This window comes from Rhinoderma darwinii, chromosome 2 (genome assembly GCF_050947455.1).
Source record: "Rhinoderma darwinii isolate aRhiDar2 chromosome 2, aRhiDar2.hap1, whole genome shotgun sequence".
NCBI lineage: Eukaryota > Metazoa > Chordata > Amphibia > Anura > Rhinodermatidae > Rhinoderma > Rhinoderma darwinii.
In genome coordinates, this window is record NC_134688.1 from 95,189,499 (window position 1) to 95,214,109 (window position 24,611).

The 24,611-nt window shown below is 43.4% G+C and overlaps 1 protein-coding gene across 1 annotated transcript in view; it reads right to left on the reverse strand.

The window, feature by feature from the left end:
* SLC4A8 (solute carrier family 4 member 8) overlaps positions 1-24,611 on the reverse strand; it is a 176,449-nt gene that overhangs the window by 20,170 nt on the left and 131,668 nt on the right. The window contains exons 12-21 of the mRNA XM_075851933.1: positions 22,433-22,607; positions 21,839-21,972; positions 19,110-19,355; positions 17,875-17,980; positions 11,646-11,807; positions 10,373-10,486; positions 6,880-7,041; positions 4,698-4,949; positions 3,336-3,404; positions 137-310 (exon numbers count right to left, since the gene is read on the reverse strand). Of these exons, the coding sequence (XP_075708048.1) occupies positions 137-310; positions 3,336-3,404; positions 4,698-4,949; positions 6,880-7,041; positions 10,373-10,486; positions 11,646-11,807; positions 17,875-17,980; positions 19,110-19,355; positions 21,839-21,972; positions 22,433-22,607 (1,594 nt within the window). The remainder of the gene's footprint in view (positions 1-136; positions 311-3,335; positions 3,405-4,697; positions 4,950-6,879; positions 7,042-10,372; positions 10,487-11,645; positions 11,808-17,874; positions 17,981-19,109; positions 19,356-21,838; positions 21,973-22,432; positions 22,608-24,611) is intronic.

Sequence of the window (24,611 nt, forward strand, 5' to 3'; positions counted from 1 at the left end):
GGGTACGGACGCCGGCCCTGTCTACATATTTACAATTTGCACAGCAACAAACCCCACTTCAGGCATTTAAAATGACAAAGTATTTGCAAGCAGAATAGTTCCCCATCCTTTCAGAATATCAATAAATATATTTTACCATCATAGGGAACACAATTGCAGCTGGAGAAGCCTTAATAACCCAAAGTAGGACCAGACAAGTGAGCTGGATTATAGTGAAAAGATGGACTTTGCGCAGAGGAACATGTCGCAGGTAGATAAAGTCAGGTTGGTGTTTGGCCGGCATTGCGAACAGAAGGAGACGGTCGAAGAACTGAAAATACAAAGCAGAAAAATCAAACACTAACCATTCTCAAGAGAAAGAATCAGCTGCTATTGATGTTTTTTTTATCAGAGAACAACCTAAAAGGTGTAGTATGAAACCGCGCCACTCGTAGGTGGTGTCTGGTGTAACAGCTAAGCCTCATTTCCTCGAATGGTGCTGAGCTGCAAAACGAAGCCAAGCCCATGGGCAGGGGCGTAGCTAGGGAGGGGGCAGGTGGGGCATGTGCCCGGGCGCAACTTAGAAGGGGGCGCAACGTCCATGACGGCGGCCTGCTGCCTCTCTGAGGGGTCGGTGGCGCCACTGAAACCAGCCGCCACCCCCTTCTGCACTATAATTGTACCTGCGTCTATAGGACACAGGTACAATTAGAAGCAATGAATGGCCAGGTACGTTCCATGCCCGGCCATTCAGCGCCTTTCTACGAGTGAAGCGCCGCAATACTTTGCGCCGCTTGCGTCGTTGAAAGGTGCTAATTGTCAGGGAAAGTCATTCTGCCCTGCCAATCAGTGCCTTTCATAGACACAAGCGGCGTGATCGCGTCATTGCGCTGCTTGCGTCGTTCAACCCCAGGAGACCTACGCAGAAGAGAGCAGATCTCCATTGCCACCGGACGGCGCGCGAATAGGATTAAAGGGAGTTTGTATTTTATCCTAATAAAAAAAGTGTGTGCCATTATCTACAGGGGGTGGCTTTATCTACGGGGAGGAGGCTCTATCTACAGGGGGGCTATATGTGGAGCACTATATACAGGGGTGGGCTATCTGTGGAGCACTATATACAGGGGTGGGCTATATGTGGATCATTATATACAGGGGTGGGCTATATGTGGATCACTATATACAGGGGTGGGCTATATGTGGATCACTATATACAGGGGTGGGCTATATCTACAGGGGGGCTATATACAGGGGTGGGCTATATATGGAGCACTATAGTGGGAGCTATATGTGGGACACTATACAGGGGTGGGCTATATGGGGGGCACTATCTACAGGGGGCTCTATAGCAGGCACTGTCTACAGGGGGCACGGTGTGTGTGTTTGACACAGTGTATGGTGCTATTATAATTAGAGGTGCAGTGTATGGCGCTATTATATTTAGGGGCGTAGTGTGTGGTATAATGAGAACTTTATCTTTGTTTATAGGTGTTTGAAAAGTGAGAAGCTGAAGACATGAGTGGCAAACTGCAGAAACGGGCTGTGACCGGGAGAAGTCATCATAGAGGTATGGACCGGATGGAGAAAAAGAACTAGAATCTGAGATGTCACCGGTGAGTCACTTAATGTAAATGTTTATTCTGCGTCTAATCAGTACTGTAGCCATTGTATGATCTGCAGCGAGATGATGGGTGGTATGATTATGATATGATTTTTTTTTTTGTGAAACAGCAACTCCCAACATATCCTTACCATTGTTCGGGCCATGCTGGGAGCTGGAAACAAATTTAGTGCAAACCTAAACGACAGGGGTTGCACTAAATTGAACTGTATTTGTGCTGATGTTTTATATATGTACTGAGCTTGGTTCTGGGGCTGTATTTATGTACTGAGCTTGGTTCCATTTCAGAATAATAGCACTTACAAATGACCAGGGCAAATCTAACAGATCAGCAATTTACTAACTGACCTGTGGGAAAATTGGCATCCTATGAGAGTGCAACATTTAAAGTCACCGAGTTCTTCAGTACAACTTTTTTCCAGTTCTCTCAATGCATTTAGCAATGCAATTTTTTTTGGTCTGGATATCATGGCTACTTCCACGGACATGTATTTAACTATCAATATAATAGCTCCTCTTGTCTACACTGGATATACCTCTAACCTGTATTACATGTATGCTGTTTAGTAAGAATGCTCATTTTATTCGTATATAAAAAAGTAATAAAAGAACCACAATTACAAAAGAGACTGATGCATGTCTGTGGACGTAGTCATGGCAACCAGAATGAACACACCCATGGATACATAGTGTAATCATCACATAACCATGGATAGATTTTTCTATAGTGGAAGTAAAAAATGAAGCTTCCTACTGAATGACATCAGGCAAAGATCTAGAATACCACAAGGAATTTATAACTTTTCATTATACAAAGATAAAACGTTTATTTGCTGAAACCAGACAACCCCTTTAAGAGCCCATGAACCCACAGAAATAAGCTGTCCTGTACTCGGCACTGGTTGTCCTGGCAGCTCTGGAAGTACGGAGCTGCTGCTACAAATAGGTAGAATATAATGTATCTCACCGGAGACTTCACTTGAGCACCTGGGAACATTTAGCTGCAAGAGAGGAATAATAGTCTGCCAATCTTCCTGAGCTGTGAGAGACATAATCTGCCTTCCCTCCAATAAAGACAGAGTCTGCTGCCTCCTGAGCTCCTGTGAACTGACGTTCTGCATACTTCACTATAATGTATGTATGCTGGCATGCAGCCTGGCAGGATACAGCAGGATAAGGCACATTAAAGAGAGTTGGCAGAAATGCCAGCTGGGTTAACTATAAAAATGGATACCTCCATAAAGAGATTCAGTGTACCCTCTGCTGACCTCCGCTTTTTCATGAAGCTCTGTTCAAATGACTTCGTTATCTGTATTAGTGTGGTCCTTGCCTATTTAAAAGACTGTGATGCCCATCCTGACGCATTAAAAACAATAATCTTCCATATAATACTTGCATTAAATTAAATTCTTTAGATGACTTATTTGCCATTAACCCTTTCAAGTCAATCTTTGTATTGTGAGCATTGTGTCATAGATGAAAATATCCAAGCAGCCCTGGAAGGGTTCGCAACGTATCTAATCGTCTCTTATGACAATGTCTACTTCTTAGATTCCAAAAGTTCCTGGGACTGTGGATACTTCCATACAAAAAAATAATACTACAAGTTACTGTAATGTAACGTACTGGTATGTATGAATATTGATGTCACACAAATTTTCTGCCATTATATTTGTATTTAGAAATAGCTACTTAAAAAGCTTATTTTTGCTAGTTATAAACAAGGTATACCTACCTGAATGCCTCTTAATGAGGAGGCCCCCATATAGAGAAATACTCCATAGAGTACTGGCATTGGTATAAACTGAAAAAAAGTAGAGATATTATTTAAATATTATGAAAATTATTAATCTTCAATGTTTTTAATATACATTCAAACAAAGAAAACATACACACGTGCTAGATTATTAGATATTTTCAATTGGCAAATATTTCCAAAGTAAGAGAGACGCTGAATACAGGTCTTTTTCCACGCCATTCAGAGAAAACACTCTGGATTAGAGGACATCAGCTGATCGTCCGGCTGTTGGGACGCTGGCAGTCAGCTGATATCGTCGGGGTAGTTTTATCCAGCCACTCATTTCTCTGCAGTGCCCGGGTATTACAAATAATTGGACAGTTGTGTAATACAAGACCGGGCCAAGCCCCCCAAAGCAGGAGCGTTTTTCAATAGAAGGGAGTCCCGAGCGGGAAATCCCCTCTATGACGTCTATATATGCTAAGGCCTTGTTCACACAGTGCCAATTTGATGCAGATTTTACATACATTTAAGCCAAAACCAGAATTGGATCCAGGAGCAGACCTATAAGGCGACCGTAAGGGTTATTTACGGTCCACAAATACAGATCCGACGGCTACGAATACACATCCATAGCTGTCCGCAATTGTGGAAGTACCCATAGACTTCTGTGGACAAGAACAGGACCTTTCTACGGCATGGACACACATCCGTAAATATATGGAAAGGAGTCTGTGGCCAATAGAAATGAATGGGTCTGCAATTTCTTCCGGAATTACGGATAAAAACTACTGTCGTGTGATGGGGCCTAAGCACCTCCTTTATATATTTTTCTTCTATTTAGGTTCCGTTCCTGGTCTTGGCTTAAAAATGTACGCAAAATCTGCATGATGTAAACAGGGCCTAGTAGGTCATATTGACAAGTCTTCATGGGACAACCTCTTTAACTATTAGCTATTATCATTACTTTTTAGGCTTCTGCTATTAGAATACAATTAGAATAATTAATTTTCAAGTAAACTGTTCACCTAAAAAATAATGACATGTCACTAATTCTATCAAGCCAGTGATATTTGCGCATGGTAACCTTGTAATATCTAGTACTACACAAAGCATGCATACTCGATAATGATAGTCTAGCAGTACAAACACGTCTTTGTTTCAGGTTAAGTAGGTCAGTGAGATTAAGGGAGCAGCCCAAAAAACAAAACAACCACCTTATGTTAATTGTTTGACTTTAAATGAAAATTTTTTGATTTGGGCCAATGCACAGCACACGGACGTGATTCAGGCTCGTGTGAATGGGGCCGAAGGTTACATATACACTACAAGCAGACATTGTCCTATTCAGTTACATACCTTCAACACAGTGGTCATAAATACAGAGCAACCCATAAGCACAAAGATCATCAAGCCGGTCACTCTCTGTTCCCGGATACCAAGAAATTTGGGCTGTTCTCCTGGAGCCGAGCATTCAGATTCCAACTTAAGACTGTTGACATGGGTAATGGAGAGGACAGTAGCAGCTACAAACCATGGTAATCCCATGATAGAGCAGATTCCCAGCATCAGCCCCACCACCAGCAGATCCAGGTGGTAGCCACATCCTTTCTGTTCGTAATATGGAAATATAAAATTATTCTCCTTAGTAATGCAATGCATGATATAGTATATCAATGTTTCTTACCATTCAATTCCCATTAGACAACAATTTGCAAAGTAATGTTGAGGTCTCCAGTAAAAAAAAAAAAAAAAAAAAAAAAAAAAAAAAAACTTATTAAAGGGGTTGTTTGAGTCAAGCCACTTACCCTGAAACAGCCATTGACCACATACCTGCAGTGTGAACAGACATTATATCTGCTTGTTTTAAAGAGGCTCTGTCACCACATTATAAGTGCCCTATCTCCTACATAAGGAGATCGGCGCTATAATGTAGGTGACAGCAATGCTTTTTATTTAAAAAAAACGATCTGTTTTCAACACTTTATTAGCGATTTTAGATTTATGCTAATGAGTTGCTTAATGCCCAAGTGGGCGTGTTTTTACTTTAGACCAATTGGGCGTTTTACAGAGGAGTGTATGACGCTGACCAATCAGTGACCAATCAGCGTCATGCACTCCTCTCCATTCATTTACACAGCGCATAGGGATCCTTTTGGATCCTTATGTGCTGTCTTATACTAACACATTAACAATACTGAAGTGTTTAGACCGGGAATAGACATTCCACGGGATGTCTATTCACAATCCCTGCACTTCGTTACTGTTTCTATGGCAGTTACAGTAGAGCAAAGCGTAATCTCGTTGTAACCTGTCATCTGCAGCGTAATCTCACGAGATTACGCTTTGCTCTGCTGTAACTACTACAGAAACAGTAACGAAGTGCAGAGATTGTGAATAGGCATCCCGTGGAATGTCTATTCACTGTCTAAACACTTCAGTATCGTTAATGTGTTAGTAGAAGACAGCACATAAGGATCTAAAAGGATTCCTATGTGCTGACTAAATGAATGGAGAGGAGTGCATGATGCTGATTGGTCAGCGTCATACACTCCTCTGTACAACGGCCACTTGGTCTAAAGTAAAAACACGCCCACTTGGGCATTAAGCAACTCATTAGCATAAATCTAAAATCGCTAATAAAGTGGTTAAAACAGATCGTTTTATTAAATAAAAAGCATTACTGTCACCTACATTATAGCGCCGATCTCCTTATGTAGGAGATAGGGCACTTATAATGTGGTGACAGAGTCTCTTTAAGTCTAAAATTGTTGAAGAGAATGTATTCTATAAATGTTACTTATGCTTCTCACTAATGCAGACATGCTTCGAACAAGCAGATAAATCAACTGCCATAGGAAAACCCAATGTCCACAGTGTGGATGAGCAATGTGGCCGCCTAAAACATCCACCAAATTGTTTGGGGGTCATTTTGGACAGCTCAAGAAATCATGGGATGTGTCTACTGGCCACAGTTTGTAAGCATATTTAGAACAACAAATACATTTTTACAGGGGCTTTAAACTGGGAAAGAAAAAACCGCCGAAGTATATTGGTAAGGCGGTAATCTCATTTGTCTGCACTTTAATTCTATATTTCTTAAAACCTGGACATCTCCTTTATTAAATAATATATACAAAACAGTTAACTGTATAGTAAGCAACAAAGTAGGACCTCGTGTATTCAGCAGAGCTGAGCGCACAGGGGCTGTATGAAATCCATGCGGCTTAATGCTACAGAGCCATAGAAACTCCATGTGCCGCCATAAGTTGTTTTCAGCGGTACTGTATTACGGAGGTATTTCTCCCTAGACGCAATGCTTGTAGGGGAAAATAGTTCTCTATACGGAAACTGTCAAAAAATAAAACGTTGGTATGAATTTGGTGGCATACAGAGGTACAGTTCATGCTCGTGAGCTATGGAAATTGCTTGTGAGAAAATAATACCAAACCAAAGAGACATGCGTGTATCCCCAGAGATCACCAATTGTATTTGGAAGCATCATCCAACAAGTATAAAATCACTCATTACCATTCATTACCTTCAGTTTATGCTCCTTCCTGTTGATAATAACAGCGGTAATCTGTTGGTCCATAAATATCAAGATGGTACACAAGAGGGCAGGAATTACTGTAGGAAACACTGTCCACCAGGGGTTTGTTCCAATTGGGTTTACAAACCAACCTCTGTCATCTCTGGTTGGCTTTAATAAAAATAAAATAACAGTATAAAACATCAATATGTGTTTATAATAATATTTTTTTAAAAAAAAGCATAAAACATCAATGTGTGTTTATGTTATTACAAAAAAAAGTAATTTAGCAATATACATTGTTTTTAATTGTTATACACCACTATGCTACCTAATATAAGAAATATAACAATGTATATTATTAGTGGAAAATCCAGGAAAGTGAACGGATTTATAGTTATTACTTATATACTTTATAGGAAGTTGCAGTAAATTGTTATAGTCTGGCTTGGCCTTGTCGGAGATTAGAAAAAAAATGGTCAACTTTTTTCAAAGAATAGAGCCACTCTTGTCTATGGTTTATGACTTGTATTGCAGCTTAACACATTCAAGTGCATGGGGCTAAGTCGCAATACGGAATACAGCTCAAACACGAACAAACAAAAAAACCAACAACCGTAAACCCTTTTTTCTAATCTCATACAACTGCTTTAAATAATACATCAAAATACATAAATAAGCCTAAGAAGGAGGTTAACAACACGGGTCTGGAAGTAAGGCTGGGTTCAGAAAACAAAATGAAAAAAATAGAAAAAGGAACGCAACAAACTATGCAGTATTTTTTTTTTTCACGGGACAAGTTAACATGGAAAGTTTTTTTGTCCTGTTAATAAAAAAAAAAACTGCATTCCAATGTAACCATGTCAAGCATATGCCAAAGGGATACCCTTATCGCATATAAAACCTCCCTTTCTCTGACAGATAGCCACGACATGATGTAAGTACAACCTAATATCACCTTCCAACATGCCACCAACAAATCTAGGTTAGGCCTTATTCACACGAACGTGATCGTTTTGCGCGCGCAAAAAACGCTGCGTTTTTTGCGCGTTGCAGTTCTGTGTGTCATCAGTATGTGCTGCGTGGCTGCGTGATTTTCACGCATATGCCATGCTTATGACACGAGGTTTTGACGTTTAGAAAAAGAAATTAAGGAAGTGCTTTTATTTTTTCCATAATTTCTTTATCTGTTGCGCGAATCACACGCGTGACACGGAAGTGCTTCCGTGTGCCGTGCGCAATTTTCACGCACCCATTGACTTCAATGGGTGCGTGATGCGCGAAAAACGGCCAAGTATAGGACATGTCGCGAGTTTTACGCGGCGGACACGTGCTGCGTGAAAATCACGGACTGTCTGAACGGCCCCATTCACTAACATAGGTCCGTGCGAGGCGCGTGATTTTAACGCTCGTACCACGGACGTAATACACGTTCGTGTGAATAAGGCCTTAGGCGGAATTCACACGACAGGGTTTCCCGGCCGGGTGCCGGCCGTTCATAAATCAGCCGGCACCCGGCTGCATTAGGAACAATAGACCCCTAATGGGGCTATTCACACAACCGATTTTTTGATGGGCAGGGAAAACCGGGCGTCAAAAAATGGGACATGCCCTAGTCTATGGGGCCGGGTAATACACGGCCATCACCGGAATGTGTCCCGAGTGATGGCCGGGTCTACCGTCGCTCGCGCACTCTCTCTCCTCCTCCTCAGAGAGCAGAGTGCATGTGAGGAGGAGGAGGGTCTTTTTATGCTCCCTGTAGGAGTCACAATCCCCAATCCCCGGCCGGGGATTGGGGATTCCGCTACAGGAGAAGTGCGTGACTACACTGTGCATATATGGACACAGCGAAGTCACTCACTTCTGCAGCGGAATCCCCGACTCTATGGCCGGGGATTCCGCTACAGGAGAAGTGAGTGACTACACTGTCCATATATGGACACAGTGACGTCACTCACTTCTGAAGCGGAATTTCCAACCTGTGGCAGGGAATTCCTCTCCAGGAGAAGTCAGTGACTACACTGTCCATATATGGACATTGAAGTCAGTGACTTCTCCTGGAATGTGGGGGGGGGGAATGGGTGCAACCTACAGGGGGCTGTGTGGCATCACCTACAGGGGACTTGGTGGCAACCCCTACAGGGGGCTGGGTGGCATCACCTACAGGGGGCTGGGTGGCATCACCTACAGGGGGCAGGGTGGCATTACCAACAGGGAGCTGGGTGGCATTACCTACAAGGGGCAGGGTGGCATTACCTACAAGGGGCAGGGTGGCATTACCAACAGGGAGCTGGGTGGCATTACCAACAGGGAGCTGGGTGGCATTACCTACAGGGGGCAGGGTGGCATTACCTACAAGGGGCAGGGTGGCATTACCTACAAGGGGCAGGGTGGCATTACCTACAAGGGGCAGGGTGGCATTACCTGCAGGGGGCTGGGTGGCATTACCTACAGGGGCAGGGTGGCATTACCTACAGGGGCAGGGTGGCATTACCTACAGGGAGCTGGGTGGCATTACCTACAGGGAGCTGGGTGGCATTACCTACAGGGAGCTGGGTGGCATTACCTACAGGGAGCTGGGTGGCATTACCTACAGGGAGCTGGGTGGCATTACCTACAGGGAGCTGGGTGGCATTACCCACAAGGGGCAGGGTGGCATTACCTACAAGGGGCAGGGTGGCATTACCAACAGGGAACTGGGTGGCATTACCTACAAGGGGCAGGGTGGCATTACCTACAAGGGGCAGGGTGGCATTACCGACAAGGGGCAGGGTGGCATTACCTACAAGGGGCAGGGTGGCATTACCTACAAGGGGCAGGGTGGCATTACCAACAAGGGGCAGGGTGGCATTACCAACAAGGGGCAGGGTGGCATTACCTACAAGGGGCAGGGTGGCATTACCTACAAGGGGCAGGGTGGCATTACCTACAGGGGGCAGGGTGGCATTACCTACAGGGGGCAGGGTGGCATTACCTATAGGGGGCAGGGTGGCATTACCTATAGGGGGCAGGGTGGCATTACCTGCAAGGGGCAGGGTGGCATTACCTACAGGGGCAGGGTGGCATTACCTACAGGGGCAGGGTGGCATTACCTACAGGGGCACGGTGGCATTACCTACAAGGGGCAGGGTGGCATTACCTACAAGGGGCAGGGTGGCATTACCTACAGGGAGCTGGGTGGCATTACCTGCAGGGGGCTGGGTGGCATTACCTACAGGGGTCTGGGTGGCATTACCTACAGGGGGCTGTGTGGCATTATCTACAGACAGCTGTGTGTGGCAGCAAATTTAAATGAAATTCATCCGATTTTAAAACGGACAGGGAAAAAAACGGATGCAAATCGGGTCCAAATCGGCCGGTAAAAACGGCAACACGGCCCGGAACGGAATTGGAACGGATGCAAACCGGATGGGGAAATCTCTAAACTCTAAACAGATGTAGTCTCTGAGCTAGAGAAAGTGAAGCCATTTTGTAAAAAATAATAAATTCATTACACAATTACCTTAAATTCATTTGGAACTTGAAGCTTTGGTGAGGGCACTCCAATTAAATAATCCAATATCACCATGGACAGGATTGTGAGAAACACGGCAAAGTCACTCACCATTGATCGTACCTAAGTACAAAAGTGTCTATTATTCAACGTAAAGAAAAAGTGGTGGTTTCTGTCCAGATACAAATGTAACAGAGCACTCTAGGCACAAAAGAATATGGTAAAACTGTGTGTTGTCTGTGGTGTTATATACAGTAGGGAAAACCTAGTGATTATCACCGTGCACAATGACAGATTCAGCTCTGCTACATACCTCCTGTGTATTTCATATGGAAGAGCATATTAATCATTTATTTGTGCAGTGATTCAGTAAAGGTGAATACAGATAGCCGGACTGTAGACTATGGCGAAGTATAATTCTCAAACACTAGAGAAGTACAACGTAGTTTCCGTATGGAAGGTAAAGGACAACACAAGTTAGATGATCAATAATCATGATGCAGTTTTATATAGTTGTGAAAAATATATATCTTATTGTTCTCTTAATCGAGTCACTTACACACACATGCCGCACAAGTAAGGAGGCGCAATACTCATGCATAAATTATGTGGGTACTTTAAGGAAGTATTATTTAGATGCTGCACATTATTTGGGCAATATATGGTGGTATTAAGTAGGCACCGCATATGACAGTATTGGGGGCTATTTAGTGGGCTTAAATACCAGAAAAACGGTCTGAAAATGTCAATCATGGGTGCTCTAAATAGTTTTCTGCCCAGGGCCCCAATTTCTATTACACCTGCCCTGTCGGTGTATCATACGCATATGGCATGTGCTTGATTTTGACCACTCAAACAGCACTTTAGGAAGGGGGTGTTTTTTCTGTGTTAGGGCCTCTTTTAAATACCCCACTATACAGTAATCTGCCCAGGTGAATTGGAATATTGAAGGTTTAGGCTAGATCTGGACAACTGATGGAAATGTTGCACCGCTGCCTCTGTTGACCAAGATTTTACAGTCTGTTGAAACTTTTGCCAGTCACCCGACTGCGCACATTGAGTTGCACGTTTTGTGTGATTGGTGACAAGCTGGTCTCCTGCCAAGTGCCAGTAAGTGGTAAAGTTGGACATCCAACCATCAAACCGGAAGACTTCTCACTTTACGTTATTCTTCCTAATCTCACTACTTAATCTCTTTTCTTCTTGGACTTTTCTTTGGTAGTTTGTAAATGTAAAACTCCTCTCATATGGTATATCAGAGCATAGTTTCCACACAACTTACCCTGGTAGGAAAGTAGCGACTTGTTTTAAATGTTTTCAACGTGCCGGACAGTGCAAATGTGGTAAAAAACAGGATGCAGGACCAGAAGAGGACATCTGGAGTGTACGGCCCGTGATGTCCGCAGGCAGGTCCCACAAATTCTCCATGCATCATTTTACAATTCTTAAAAATAAAATATATGAGAGCACTCAGACACGCCATCAGCTTCTTATAGGATTGATTTTAGTGGCGGGGGTGAGGGTTCTTATTGATCAAATCAGATTAATATCAACACAACAATACAGTGATAATACATATATTTGTCAATTTCGTTTTATCAATAACATGTTGATGATATGGGTAGAGCAGCCCCCCTTTAAAGAAGCTCGGTCACCAGATTATCAAATCCCTAAACCCCTATCTCCTATTGCATGTGATCGGCGCTGCAATGTAGATAACAGTAACGTTTTTTTTTTTTTTTAAAACGATCATTTTTGGCCAAGTTATGTTTATGCAAATGAGCCTTTCTAATGGACAACTGGGTGTGTTTTCTCTTATTTCCAACTGGGCGTGTATTGTGTGTGTAACATCTGGGCGTGTTTACTTGTTTTACTAGCTGGGCGTTGTGAATAGAAGTGTATGTCAGCATCATATGTCAGCATCATACACTTCTATTCACAACGCCCAGCTAGTAAAACAAGTAAACACGCCCAGATGTTACAAACACAAGACACGCCCAGTTGGAAATAAGCGAAAACACGCCCAGTTGTCCATTAGAAAGGCTCATTTGACCTGGTCTTCTTCCGGCTCTGCTCAGTTTCTGACTTTATTAACTCTCCTCTCCCGCTTTCTGACCACAATCTTCTCTGCTTTACTATCAAATATTCTCTGCCTCCTCAGGTCATCCCTACGTATCAGACATACAGAAATCTACATGCCATTAACACTGTGAAATTCATAGACAGTCTACAGTCCTCATTGTCCCCTATCTCTTCCCTCTCCTGTCCCAATCTGGCTGCCAAACTTTATAACAACACTCTCAAAAATGCATTGGATGAAGCAGCCCCCACTACACTCCGAACCACCCGACAAAGACGACGACAACCCTGGCACACGCCTCAATCCCGCTTTCTTCAGCGGTGCTTGAGATGTGCCGAACGACTGTGGAGAAAATCGCATTTGGATGCAGATTTCCTCCATTACAAATTTATGCTCAAAACTTACAACTCTGCCCTTCACCGCGCCAAACAAGTCTACTTCACTTCTCTCATCTCCACACTATCTAATAATCCAAAACGCCTCTTTGATACTTTTCACTCCCTCCTTAGTCCTAAAGTGCAGACACCAATCACAGATCTCAGTGCTGAAGACCTGGCCAATTATTTTAAAGTTAAAATTGACAACATCCGGCATGATATTCTCTCCCAGTCCCCTAGTAACATCGATCCCCTTCCCCCCCGCACTCCCTCTTCTTCACTCTCAGCATTTGACCCAATAACTGAAGATCCCCTTCCCCCCCACACTCCCTCTTCTTCACTCTCAGCATTTGACCCAATAACTGAAGATCCCCTTCCCCCCCACACTCCCTCTTCTTCACTCTCAGCATTTGACCCAATAACTGAAGAAGAAGTCTCGAGGCTCCTCTCTTCTTCTCGTCCTACTACCTGCCCTAGTGATCCTGTCCCCTCACACCTCCTCCAGTCCCTCTCCCCAGCTGTCACTAGTCACCTCACTAAAATATTTAACCTCTCTCTTTCCTCTGGTATCTTTCCCTCCGCTTTTAAACATGCCATTATAAACCCATTATTGAAAAAACCAACACTTGACCCATCCAGCGCTGCCAACTACCGACCAGTCTCTAATCTGCCCTTCATCTCCAAACTCCTGGAACGCTTGGTCTACTCTCGCCTTATCCGCTATCTCTCTGCTAACTCCATTCTTGACCCCTTACAATCTGGTTTCCGCACTCTACACTCCACAGAAACTGCCCTTACTAAAGTCTCAAATGATCTCTTGGCGGCTAAATCGGACGGTAAATCCTCTCTCCTGATTCTTTTGGATCTCTCTGCAGCCTTTGACACTGTAGACCACAAACTCCTACTTAACCTGCTCCACTCTATTGGCCTCAAGGACGCGGCTCTCTCTTGGTTTTCCTCCTATCTCTCTGACCGCTCATTCAGTGTGTCATTTGCTGGTTCCACTTCTTCTCCTCTTCCCCTTGATATCGGGGTTCCTCAGGGATCAGTCCTAGGTCCACTCCTCTTTTCTCTCTACACAGCTCCTATTGGACAAACCATCAGCAGATTTGGCTTCCAGTACCATCTCTACGCTGATGACACCCAATTATATACCTCTTCCCGTGACATCACCCCTGCTCTAATACAGAACACCAGTGATTGTCTGTCCGCTGTCTCTAACATCATGTCCTCTCTCTATCTGAAACTGAATCTTTCTAAAACTGAGCTCCTTGTGTTCCAACCATCTACTAACCTCCCTAAACCTGATGTCTCTATCTCTGTGTGTGGCACTACCATAACTCCTAAGCAGCACGCCCGCTGTCTCGGGGTTATTTTTGACTCAGATCTTTCCTTTACTCCTCACATACAATCACTTTCACGCTCCTGTCATTTTCACCTAAAAAACATCTCCAGAATCCGCTCTTTTCTTACGGAGGAAACTGCCAAAACTCTCATTGTTGCTCTGATTCACTCTCGTCTTGATTACTGTAACTCATTACTAGTCGGTCTTCCCCTCACTAAACTCTCCCCTCTCCAATCTATCCTCAATGCAGCAGCCAGGCTCATCTTTATGACCAACCGCTACACCAACGCCTCTAATCTGTGCCAGTCACTGCACTGGTTGCCCATCCCCTTCCGAATAAAATTCAAACTTATTACTCTCACCCACAAAGCTCTCCACAGTGCTGCACCTCCTTACATCTCCTCCCTCATCTCTGTCTACCACCCTACTCGGGCTCTACGTTCTGCCAACGACCTTAGATTAAAATCCTCCATAATCCGAACCTCCCACTACCGTCTCCAGGATTTCTCTCGTGCTGCACCCGTCCTCTGGAATGTGCTACCCCAGACAATCAGATTAATTCCCAATATCCACAGTTTTAAACGTGCCCTGAAAACACATCTATTTAGACAGGCCTATAAAATTCCCTAATCTGACTCCTTTTCATGGCCCTCCATTTAGATTAGTCATCAGAATAAGATTCCCTCACACTCCTTCTCTTCATGTCCGTCATACACGGATACTGACGGGTGACCGGCTCATGCAGCTTTATGTTACCACCGCATGTGTATAAAAATGGCCGGACCATTGTACAGAACAAACACTATTACACTTTGTGTCTCCCTTATGTCCTCATAGATTGTAAGCTCTTGCGAGCAGGGTCCTCACTCCCCAGGTTTGAATTGTAAATTAACTTTGTCACTATGTAATGTCCGATATTGTTTTCATGTTCCCTCTACATTGTAAAGTGCTGCGTAATATGTTGGCGCTATATAAATAAAGATTATTATTATTAAAGATTATTATTATCAGTATAGGCCATCAATATCTCATCGGTCAGACTCCCGGGACCCCTGCCGATCAGCTGTTCTAAATAGGCCGCAGTGCTCGTACAAGCGCTGATTCCCCTTAATTTCCCTTACTGCTCACATTGTGAATTGCCGACACGCTTGTAGCCGCGGGTCACAGTATTACAGCCTTCTCCCATTCACTTTAATAACAGAAGGCTGTAACACTGTGAACTGCCGCTATAAGGGCTCGTCCACACACTACGGAATTGCCGCGTTTTTTACGGATGGAATTTCTGATGGAAAATATGCAGCAGAATACAGTAGCAGCATAGTGGATGACATGTAACAAATCTCATCCACATGCTGCGTAAAAATTTAGAGCAGAAATTGACCTGCGGTGCGTATTTTTCGGCCCGCAAGTCAATTCCTGCTGTGGAAGTGGACTGAATTGCTACACTTTTCAGAGGAGGTGTCACCATCTCCTAACATTGTGGAAAACACAGCAAAATACGCACCATTTTCTGCCGTAAAAATCACAGGAAACGTTGCGTTTTTGTTGCAGCGGAATGTCTGCGTTTTTCAACGGAATTGCTGCAGAAATTTTCTGCAGCAATTCCGTTGTGCGTGGAAAAGCCCTAAGTGTGTCAGAGATATACAGTGTGAGTAATGACCGGAATGAAAGTGCAAGTGCTGCAGCCCCTTCAAAACAGCTGATTGGCGGGGGACCCGGGAGTCAGACCCCAACCGATTACATATTGATGGCTTATCCTGAGTATAGGCCATCAATCTTTAGCGACTGGACAACCCCTTTAAGTTTGGGATTATTCATCAAGAACCCTTGCCCCCCATTCCTAATATCACATTCCGAATTTTACAACCATTTTTTTTAATATTGACATCAAGATGAAACCTTGAATTTAAATGGACAGTGATGCCCATGCGCTTCCTTCAGGGTAACTACACTCCGAATGTTCTGGATAGAGATAAAACAATTCACAAGTAAATAAAAGATCTATTGCTTTAATCTCTGCTGCTGTTTAGGGACTATGTTTATCCCAGGCGGCCTTCACTGCTTTTGGGTGATTGCTGTTTTTCGTGCTTTTTTTATCGCCTGATCGCCTAGTGCAGCTGATTTAGGCAAAATAGGGAAACAGTCTTCATGTTTATAAGACCAATTTCAGGGATTTAGATGACGTTTAGGGATGGATTTTCTGTGCTCCTCCGCATCACTGATATAAACAATGCACGTGTATAATCTCCGTCTGCATGATTATGGAAACACGTGTCAGAGAGCCACTATCGCTACAAACTTACTAGTTTACGCTTTAAAAATATAGAAAGGGGGCGGTAAAGAAAGAATGCAGATAGAGGAGATCAACATTTGAGTAGAAAAAAAATGTGACAGATCCAGTCTATCACTTATTGAATCTTGGTCATTGAATCTGTAGAGCAGTGGGAAAGATGCCTCATTGATAGCAACTTGTATGGGGAACAGAGATTTATTACTTCATTTTGCATAAAGTCTCTATGTAGGTGACAGGGCTGCGGAGTCTGAGTCATGATGTTGGTTTAAGTTTTGCGTGGAGTCAGAGTTGGTAATGTACCAACTCCGGCTTCTAAATAAAAATCTAAAATATTATTATAATTATTATTAATATTGCATTCATTTATTAAAGGTATAGATTGTCGTAGATTTACTTTCATGAGAATTTAGGAAAGTTTCAAAACTTTAAATCATATAAATATGTCATGTTATCAATTAAAAAAACAGGGATAACCAGGATATCCTAGTGGCGATAGAAAATCGGTTATCATCTCTCCGTTGTGCTCTCCTTCCCCTTAGACGAAGTATTTTAACGCTTCTGCTTCAAGGCCCTTAGTTAAAGTATCTGAATCTATGGTGCACATGCTCAGTGGTGAAAAGGAGGTATTTCACTATTGGGCGCAGGACCGTTTTAACACTTTGGTGGGCCCAGTGCAAAAGTTTCATGAGTGCCCCCCCTAAACAGACCGTCTTTGTTCCTAGACTGTCCTACACCGTGTTAGCGTTGGACACCCAATGAGCTTACGCTGCGCTTTTCCTTCCCTCCGGGAAAACCCTGTCTATCTGATATCCAGGAATGCTACAGAGTGTTTAGTCGCACCGCAGCAAGCAGCTTCCGCTGAACAGAACTACAGGAGGGAGAACGGCCAGACCAACAAAGAATGGGAGATGGAAGACAGACAAAAAAATGAAGACGAAGGACGCAAGGGCTATTAGGAGACACATACACAGGGGATAACACACAATGCCGCCCACCCCACTGTCTCAGGGTGTCCGCCCTCAAACAGTTAATTGTTTTCGACTGGGTCTGTGTCCAGAGGACTCAAACAAAGTGGAAAATGGTGCTGCTGTCAGGGGGGCCAGCGGCTGTCCAAGCGGCCCTGGCTGGGCATGTCTGCAGTCCTCTCAGAACTGCTAGAGAAAACAGGAAGACCGTACTAGGGCAAATAATACAGAAACTTTTTACAAGTTTATTTTATTCCCATTCAGACTTGAACCTGGTTTCTTGGACATATGTATTAGATAGCTGCATAAAGTTATCTGAGTGAACTGTCGGAGTCAGAAGTTTGGCTTACCGACTCCACAGCTCTGGTAGGTGAAACTATCCGACCTCAAGCACTGATGTAATGTTATATAAGAAGTTCAAGCGAAGTGTGATACAATTTCATGTACTTACACTAACTGTGAGATTGGCCCAGTCATCTTCAGAAAGGCTGATGTTATTTTGCTGCCAGTACAGTAAGGTCTTGTTGGATGGGGCTTCTGGAGAGGCACATTTACAGCTAAACAGAATAAATATGATTGAATCTTTACATTATTTCTAAATAAATTCAGTAACAATTATCAGTGATGTTAATAGAGATACTCAAAAACTCAGTTCAGTCAGATCTTACATTATTTTCCTGAAGGGTTGATCACCCTCAGCTCCTACATAGATAGAAGGTAAACTAACCGGTTTTGCTAGTATACGCCACCTGCATATGTGAATACCAATGCATATTACTCGCATCGCTACATTGTCTTATACAGGTACCGACAAGTATGTACAATTCTGGATGAATGCAGGAGAGATCAGTTTGTATACCTACAGTCATATTCTCTAGAAATGGTGCGCTTTCCCCAAACACTACTTTTAAGACATCTGCCTTGAAGGCTTTCCCTGGCTCCCATTCTATTGAGACAACCCCTTTAAGTAACTTCCAAATGTGCTGCTTCGTTTCTGATTGGCTTTCCTCGGAGCGCTGTACGGACCCAGACTTTCTATTGAGTCTGTACACCACTCGCTCGGCTTTCCGAGAAAGGCCGATCAGAAACGAAGCAGCACATCGCTTACCCAGGCGCTTCTGCAGCTTTGTTTTAGCGATCGGTGGGGGTCTCAGTGCTTGGACCCCACTGATCAAAATTTCGGACATTTCACTATGACATGTTAAAAGTTTTTGGAAAGTTTAGTTACCCTTTAAGCATTTATTAAAGGGTTTGTACAGGATTAGAAAACATGGCACCATACCTGTCCGTAGTTTGTGTCTGGTATTGCAATTTAGCTTCATTGAAGTGAATGGGGCTGAGCTGCAATACGACACACAATCTGTGGATAGGCGTGGAGCTGTTTTAGGAAGACAGTACGCATGTTTATCTAATCTCGGACAGCCCCTTTAACACGAGTGCCTCGTCAGAGAACCCTTTTTAGACATCAGATGAATTGCCGTTCATGTACTGTAATACATGGATGGCTCGAGTTCACCCGAGTGTCCCTCTGTTCTGGCTCATGAGACAAATGCTTTAAGTACGAAAAACCAATATATTATAAAAATAATTTTGGACCTCAAGACGGAATGGTGGAGATTAACTTAGCCATAGCACATTTGTGGGAGATCTCAGTAGGGAGATACATACATAAGGTAAAGCACTTACTAATAAAGAGTTAGCTTATCCAGTTGACTGTGCATGTGAACAGGATATGTCTCTCCCAAATGTATCAGCTTCTCTATGGCTTCATAGATAAAAATGATACAAATCAGTGAGGCAAATGCTTCCTCTGTAAAACGCGTGATGTAACAAACCAAAGAGCTGGCATCAGTGGCGACCAGAACAAGGCAAAGGAAAGCTGTCCACAGCCCAATGCACGCTCTCAGTGATAGATATGACAGTTCATATTCTCTAGAAAAGAAGCGAGACAGACAATATCCCATTAATATAATGGAAAGTGACAGATAGAACTTGCATGAAGGGTGATAATAATAATAAAAGACAAACATGCTCTATGTATCAGGTAACACAATGTTGGAAGAAAGCGCCACTAGAGCAGATACTTTCAATTCAATCCTTCTGAGGTATCTCCTTCAAAGACATTTTTTCTATGTTGATTATATTCCCCTCTGATATTCGGAAAGCTTCTGTACTTTTCAAATACCAAACAATAAATTATTCTACTAAAAACATAAAAGACTTCCAAAGCATTCACGTGATCAGCTGAAAAAAGAAAAAGGTTGTTGTAAAAGACGAAAGTTGATCTAGATTTTCAGTTGTGGATTTTTTTCAGAAAAGATATCAAATACCTGCAGAAAAAAACCTTCTGCATCTCAGAAAGATTTTTTTTTATTAATGTATGTGTTACTCAGAACATATAAAACGTGAACCAAAAGATGAAGAAAATTGCAGCATCAATATTGACACGTTCTATAAAAGCACAAATGCATCAGGAACAATGGTGTAAATTGATGTGCCACCTAGGAGAGAAAAATTGGTAAACGCTGTCACTTGCAAAGCTGCTAAAAAAAAGCACATTGTCGTGACAATGGTTCCTGCCCTTCACGTAAACAGTGTTTGGAGGAGGATTGTTCCCCGATTAATAATGGGAAGATAATCAGGTTTTGCTCAATACGTTGTCTTCTCAATAGTAAAAAGATCACTGCTTTGCATGCTACATTTGCATTGCAGGAGCGTGCAGCTCTCAATCGCGGACATCCACATATTATCATTGGGAACTATACACATATTCTAGTTGTGTAGACAGTAAAGAACAGTTGCTACCCTCCCATATAATGCATCCAACTGATATGGCAACTGATATGGCATGTGATGGAACAAGCCACAATTTGTTTTCTCCCAGATTCCGTATGCCCCAGTATAATATTAGAGGCCCACTGAGGTACAGTATGGGCCCATAGATCGTTACGGATCTGTACAACTCGCGTCCCATGTTGCACCACACACCCCCTAGGTGCTTCTAGATGGGGATACAGTTTGTAGCATCGGATAGAGCATGCCGATTTACTGCCACATGAAAAAAATGCACTATATATACCTCCATATGAATGAATTATGACAGTATTCTGGATCTGTATTATACGGACCACATACACGGTCATTTGCATATGCCGCACAGCATAGAAATACGGTGATCTGGAGTCACTAACCAAGAAACTTTGCTTTCACTTACTAATGATCCATTCTTATCTTATCGATAAGAAGAAATACTGTGTAGAAACTGTGAAGAGTGGTGGATAGGGACAAAGATGGTTGACTGGCGGACCACGGACATTATCCTCTATTTTTCAATAAAAATATAAGTTAGGGGGGGATTCACACGAGCGTGATTTGGCAGCGTGTAGACCGCGTGGTTTTCGCGCGGCACGCAATGCCCTATAGAAGTCTATGGGGCAGTACACACAGTCCGTGTATTTTGCGCAGCGTTTGTTCGCTGCGCAAAATACGCGACAGGTTCAATAACTTTGCGTATTTCACGCATCACGCACCCATTGAAGTCAATGGGTGCGTGAAAACCACGCATGTCGCACGGAAGCACTTCCGTGCGAACTGCGTGTTTGCGCAACAGCTGTCAAAAGGATGAATGGAAACAGAAAAGCACCACGTGCTTTTCTGTTTCCAAGCATCCAAACGGAGTGTCTTTGCGAGGAGCGAACCCCGACAACCGAGGCAAACTTCACCGGGTTCGGCCAAACTCGTTTTGGCCGAACCCGGCAAAAAAAATTCCGGTCCGCGACGTCGGGAGAGATTCACTGTGCATGGTGCTGAAAGAGTTAAACTGTTTCAGCACCATGGACAGTGACTTGCGATCCCAAAATACATGAACCTGTAAAAAAAACCGAAGTTCTAACTTACCGATTACTCCTGTCTCCTTCCTGCAGTCCGACCTCCCGGGATGACACTTCAGTTCAAGTGACAGCTCCAGCCAATCACAGGCCAAGCACAGGCTGCAGCCAATCACAGGCTGCAGCGGTCACTTGGACTGCCGCGTCATCCAGGGAGGTGGGGCCCGATGTCAAGAGAGGCGCGTCACCAAGGACGCGTCACCAAGGCAACGGCCGGGAAGTTCTCGGTAAGTAGGAACTTTATCTTTTTTTTTTACATGTTTTTCGCTGTTGTGTTCGGCATTCACTGTCGAGGGTGCTGAAAGAGTTAGCTCTTTCAGCACCTTGGACAGTGACGGGCGTCGACAAGCCTCATCTCTATGATGCCGGCTGCGCGAAAATCACGCAGCCGCGCATCAGACACGCATGACACACGCAGCTGTCAAATGGTTTTTGCGCTCGCAAAACGCCGCGTTGTTTGCGCGCGCAAAAACGCAACGCTCGTGTGAATCTGCCCTTACTCGGTGGCAATAAGAAAGTCGGCCTTACTTGCAAAACTTGAAAAGAATCTTCTCGAACACCAAAACAGGTCCTGTACTCCCCAAAATGGTCAGTGGTTGTCCAGCGAACAACGAATAAGCGATTCCGGTCATAGAAGCACCAAACAGGGATTCTATCGCACTCTGTAGGGGCACAAATACCAGTTTATTCAGAAAACAAATCAATAGAAATCTCATTTAGAGACAGTCTCGATCTGACTAGACCTTTTATACAAGATGGGATTGAATTACTGCTATATGTTTAATACTTAAAGTGATTTGCCCACCCTGGTAAATGAAGAATGTGGTGTAATTTACAGTTTAAGCGCAGCAGAATTGGGAATAAGAACTTATCCATATATTACAAATAACTAAAATAAAGTGTGTGAAAAAAGCGGAGCTGGAAAGCCATTAATTGGTCATTAAACCGGCAACAGGTGACATGTTCAGTGCTTAAATAAAGCCAGAGATCGGGATTATCCGGATTAGAGGTAAATGATGGCAATTAAACAGCTGCCATGATGAGCGAGACTTTCTATGCGGACATGTTGTCAAAAAGATGGGGATGGATCTAGTCAGAATAAGGCACATGTAATTTCCTTACTATTCGACCTTCTGTAGCTTCTCCAAGCAAACCCCCAAATGTGATGACCGGAGACATGCAAGCACAGTATAGGAAGAGGAAAGAAGCCACACACTGCAAGCTCAGCGCGTCCCTGTAGTCACTCCAGTACCAAGGAGTTTTTCTTTTTATGTCTACCACCAGACCGCCAAATAGCCTGCAATGAATAAGAGAGTGTGCTTCACTGCCAGGCAGATCACCAGGGGCAAATCTATAATCTAGAGTCTGGAGATCGTGCATCCCCAGCTGTCATCCGAGAATAACTGTCCTGTTATTGTGACCGCCGCTGACTGGCAACATGCTCAATGGCGCTAATCAGATGCACTACGAGTGCCTGAAGCATATAATGTAGGCATAGAACGTAAGTATATACTGTAACGTAGGCATATAACGCAATGTAAGCAACTGTAAACTATCACATAGGCTTACTGCACTCACTATATATAGTTATAATGACACCGTATATATGTATTGTTTTCATAGTTATTTTCTATCTATTAGTATTTTTTTTTTTCACAAAACATTCTCTTTGTGGACTGAACATTTTTGCTGTGTTTTTATGTTGTAATGATTTATCTCTTTTCTCTAGGTAATAAATCATGCAAATACCATATCATCAACATATAACCCATACAGATGTAGCAGACTGAAGTGTACATTCTGTAATATCACCTATAGGATATGCAGTTCCAAAGTGACAAATTAAGCTCTAGGTGGCACATATATGTAAGTCAGCTGAATGAGAGAAATCATAAAGGAAATGTGCTGGAAAACAGAAATAAATTACAGCCTAACACCATATAAAAAAATGCTTTCATTGGTCATTTCTTTCCTTGACTACGGCTTCGTTCACATCTGCGTCAGGGTTCCTTTCTGGCGTTCCGTCTGAGCTTTCCGTCAGAACGGAACCCTGACTGAAACAAACGGAGACCATAGGTTTGCGTTTGTCTCAGTTATGCAAGGTTTCTGTTGTTTTGACGGAAATCAATACTGTAGTCGACAACCCTTGCACGACAGACAAACTGAAACCATTTGTACCGTATCTGTCACCATTCAAATCAATGGTGACACAAACGGAAACCTATGGTTCCCTTTTGTTTCAGTTAGGGTTCAGTTTGGACGGAAAGCCAAACGGAACCCTGACACAGATGTGAACGAAGCCATACAGAATAGTGGCTGTAGAAGAATAAATATATTTTTTTTTATCCTGCAGAGACACTAATGTGTTTCAGGTAAAAGAAAAATCAGTAACCACCAGTTCTCCAGCATGATGACTATGCCAAACTGTCCCCTATAGCTCAGCTTACTGGATTCCTTGAGTGTGTGACATAGGGAAAGTGCAATGTTGGGTTTGCTTTAATCAGATTTTTGGTGGATTTAGACTTCAAGTACGTGTATATAAGTACATACATGTTAATGTCTGTTTCATTTTCTTCACAAATGATTACATAGATCTCCGTTTGGAGTGCCCTCAAAGTTGTGGGCTGAGAAATGATCAGAATAGCGCTCACGCTAAAAGTGTGGTAAATCTGACCAAGGATAAATCTGCATTGCAGGATCCATCAGGAGCCTCCTTCACAGATCGGGTAAAATATGACGAAAAAGATAGTGCAGCACGTTCAGGGTTGCCAACCGTCTGTACATTTACGGACAGTCCGCAAAAATAGGTGTTTTTTTTCTTATGACCGTCCGGGATTTTTCCTCATCCTTCGGAACTTTGCACTGGGCATGCGCTGAAACGTACATGCGCAATGCAAAAGAAGAATAGGCCGCGGCCGGGCATATTTTCAGATTCCGCTTGAATTCTGCGGAATTTGAAAATATGACCTCCGCTGCCAAGTGAGGTTGGTGACGGCCTGGGAGTGGACCAATCCAGTCACCTGACCTCACATCAGCGTCATGAGGTCTGGTGACTGGACTGGTGCACTCCCGGGCCATCACTGACCCCAGTCAGAAGTGGAACTGCGCCGCATGACCTCCTCATCTCCTCCTACGGTGAGTCACGTCAAGCAGAGCATGGTAGCAGTAGGCTACCGCTCTTCGCTCTGTTTGCAGTGTGGCACTAAGAGCAATGGGGAGGTGGGAGTACGGCATGAAGAGAAAAGGTGGAATGTGGCACTAAGAGAAAGGGGGGATGGCACTAAGAGAAAGGGGGGATGGC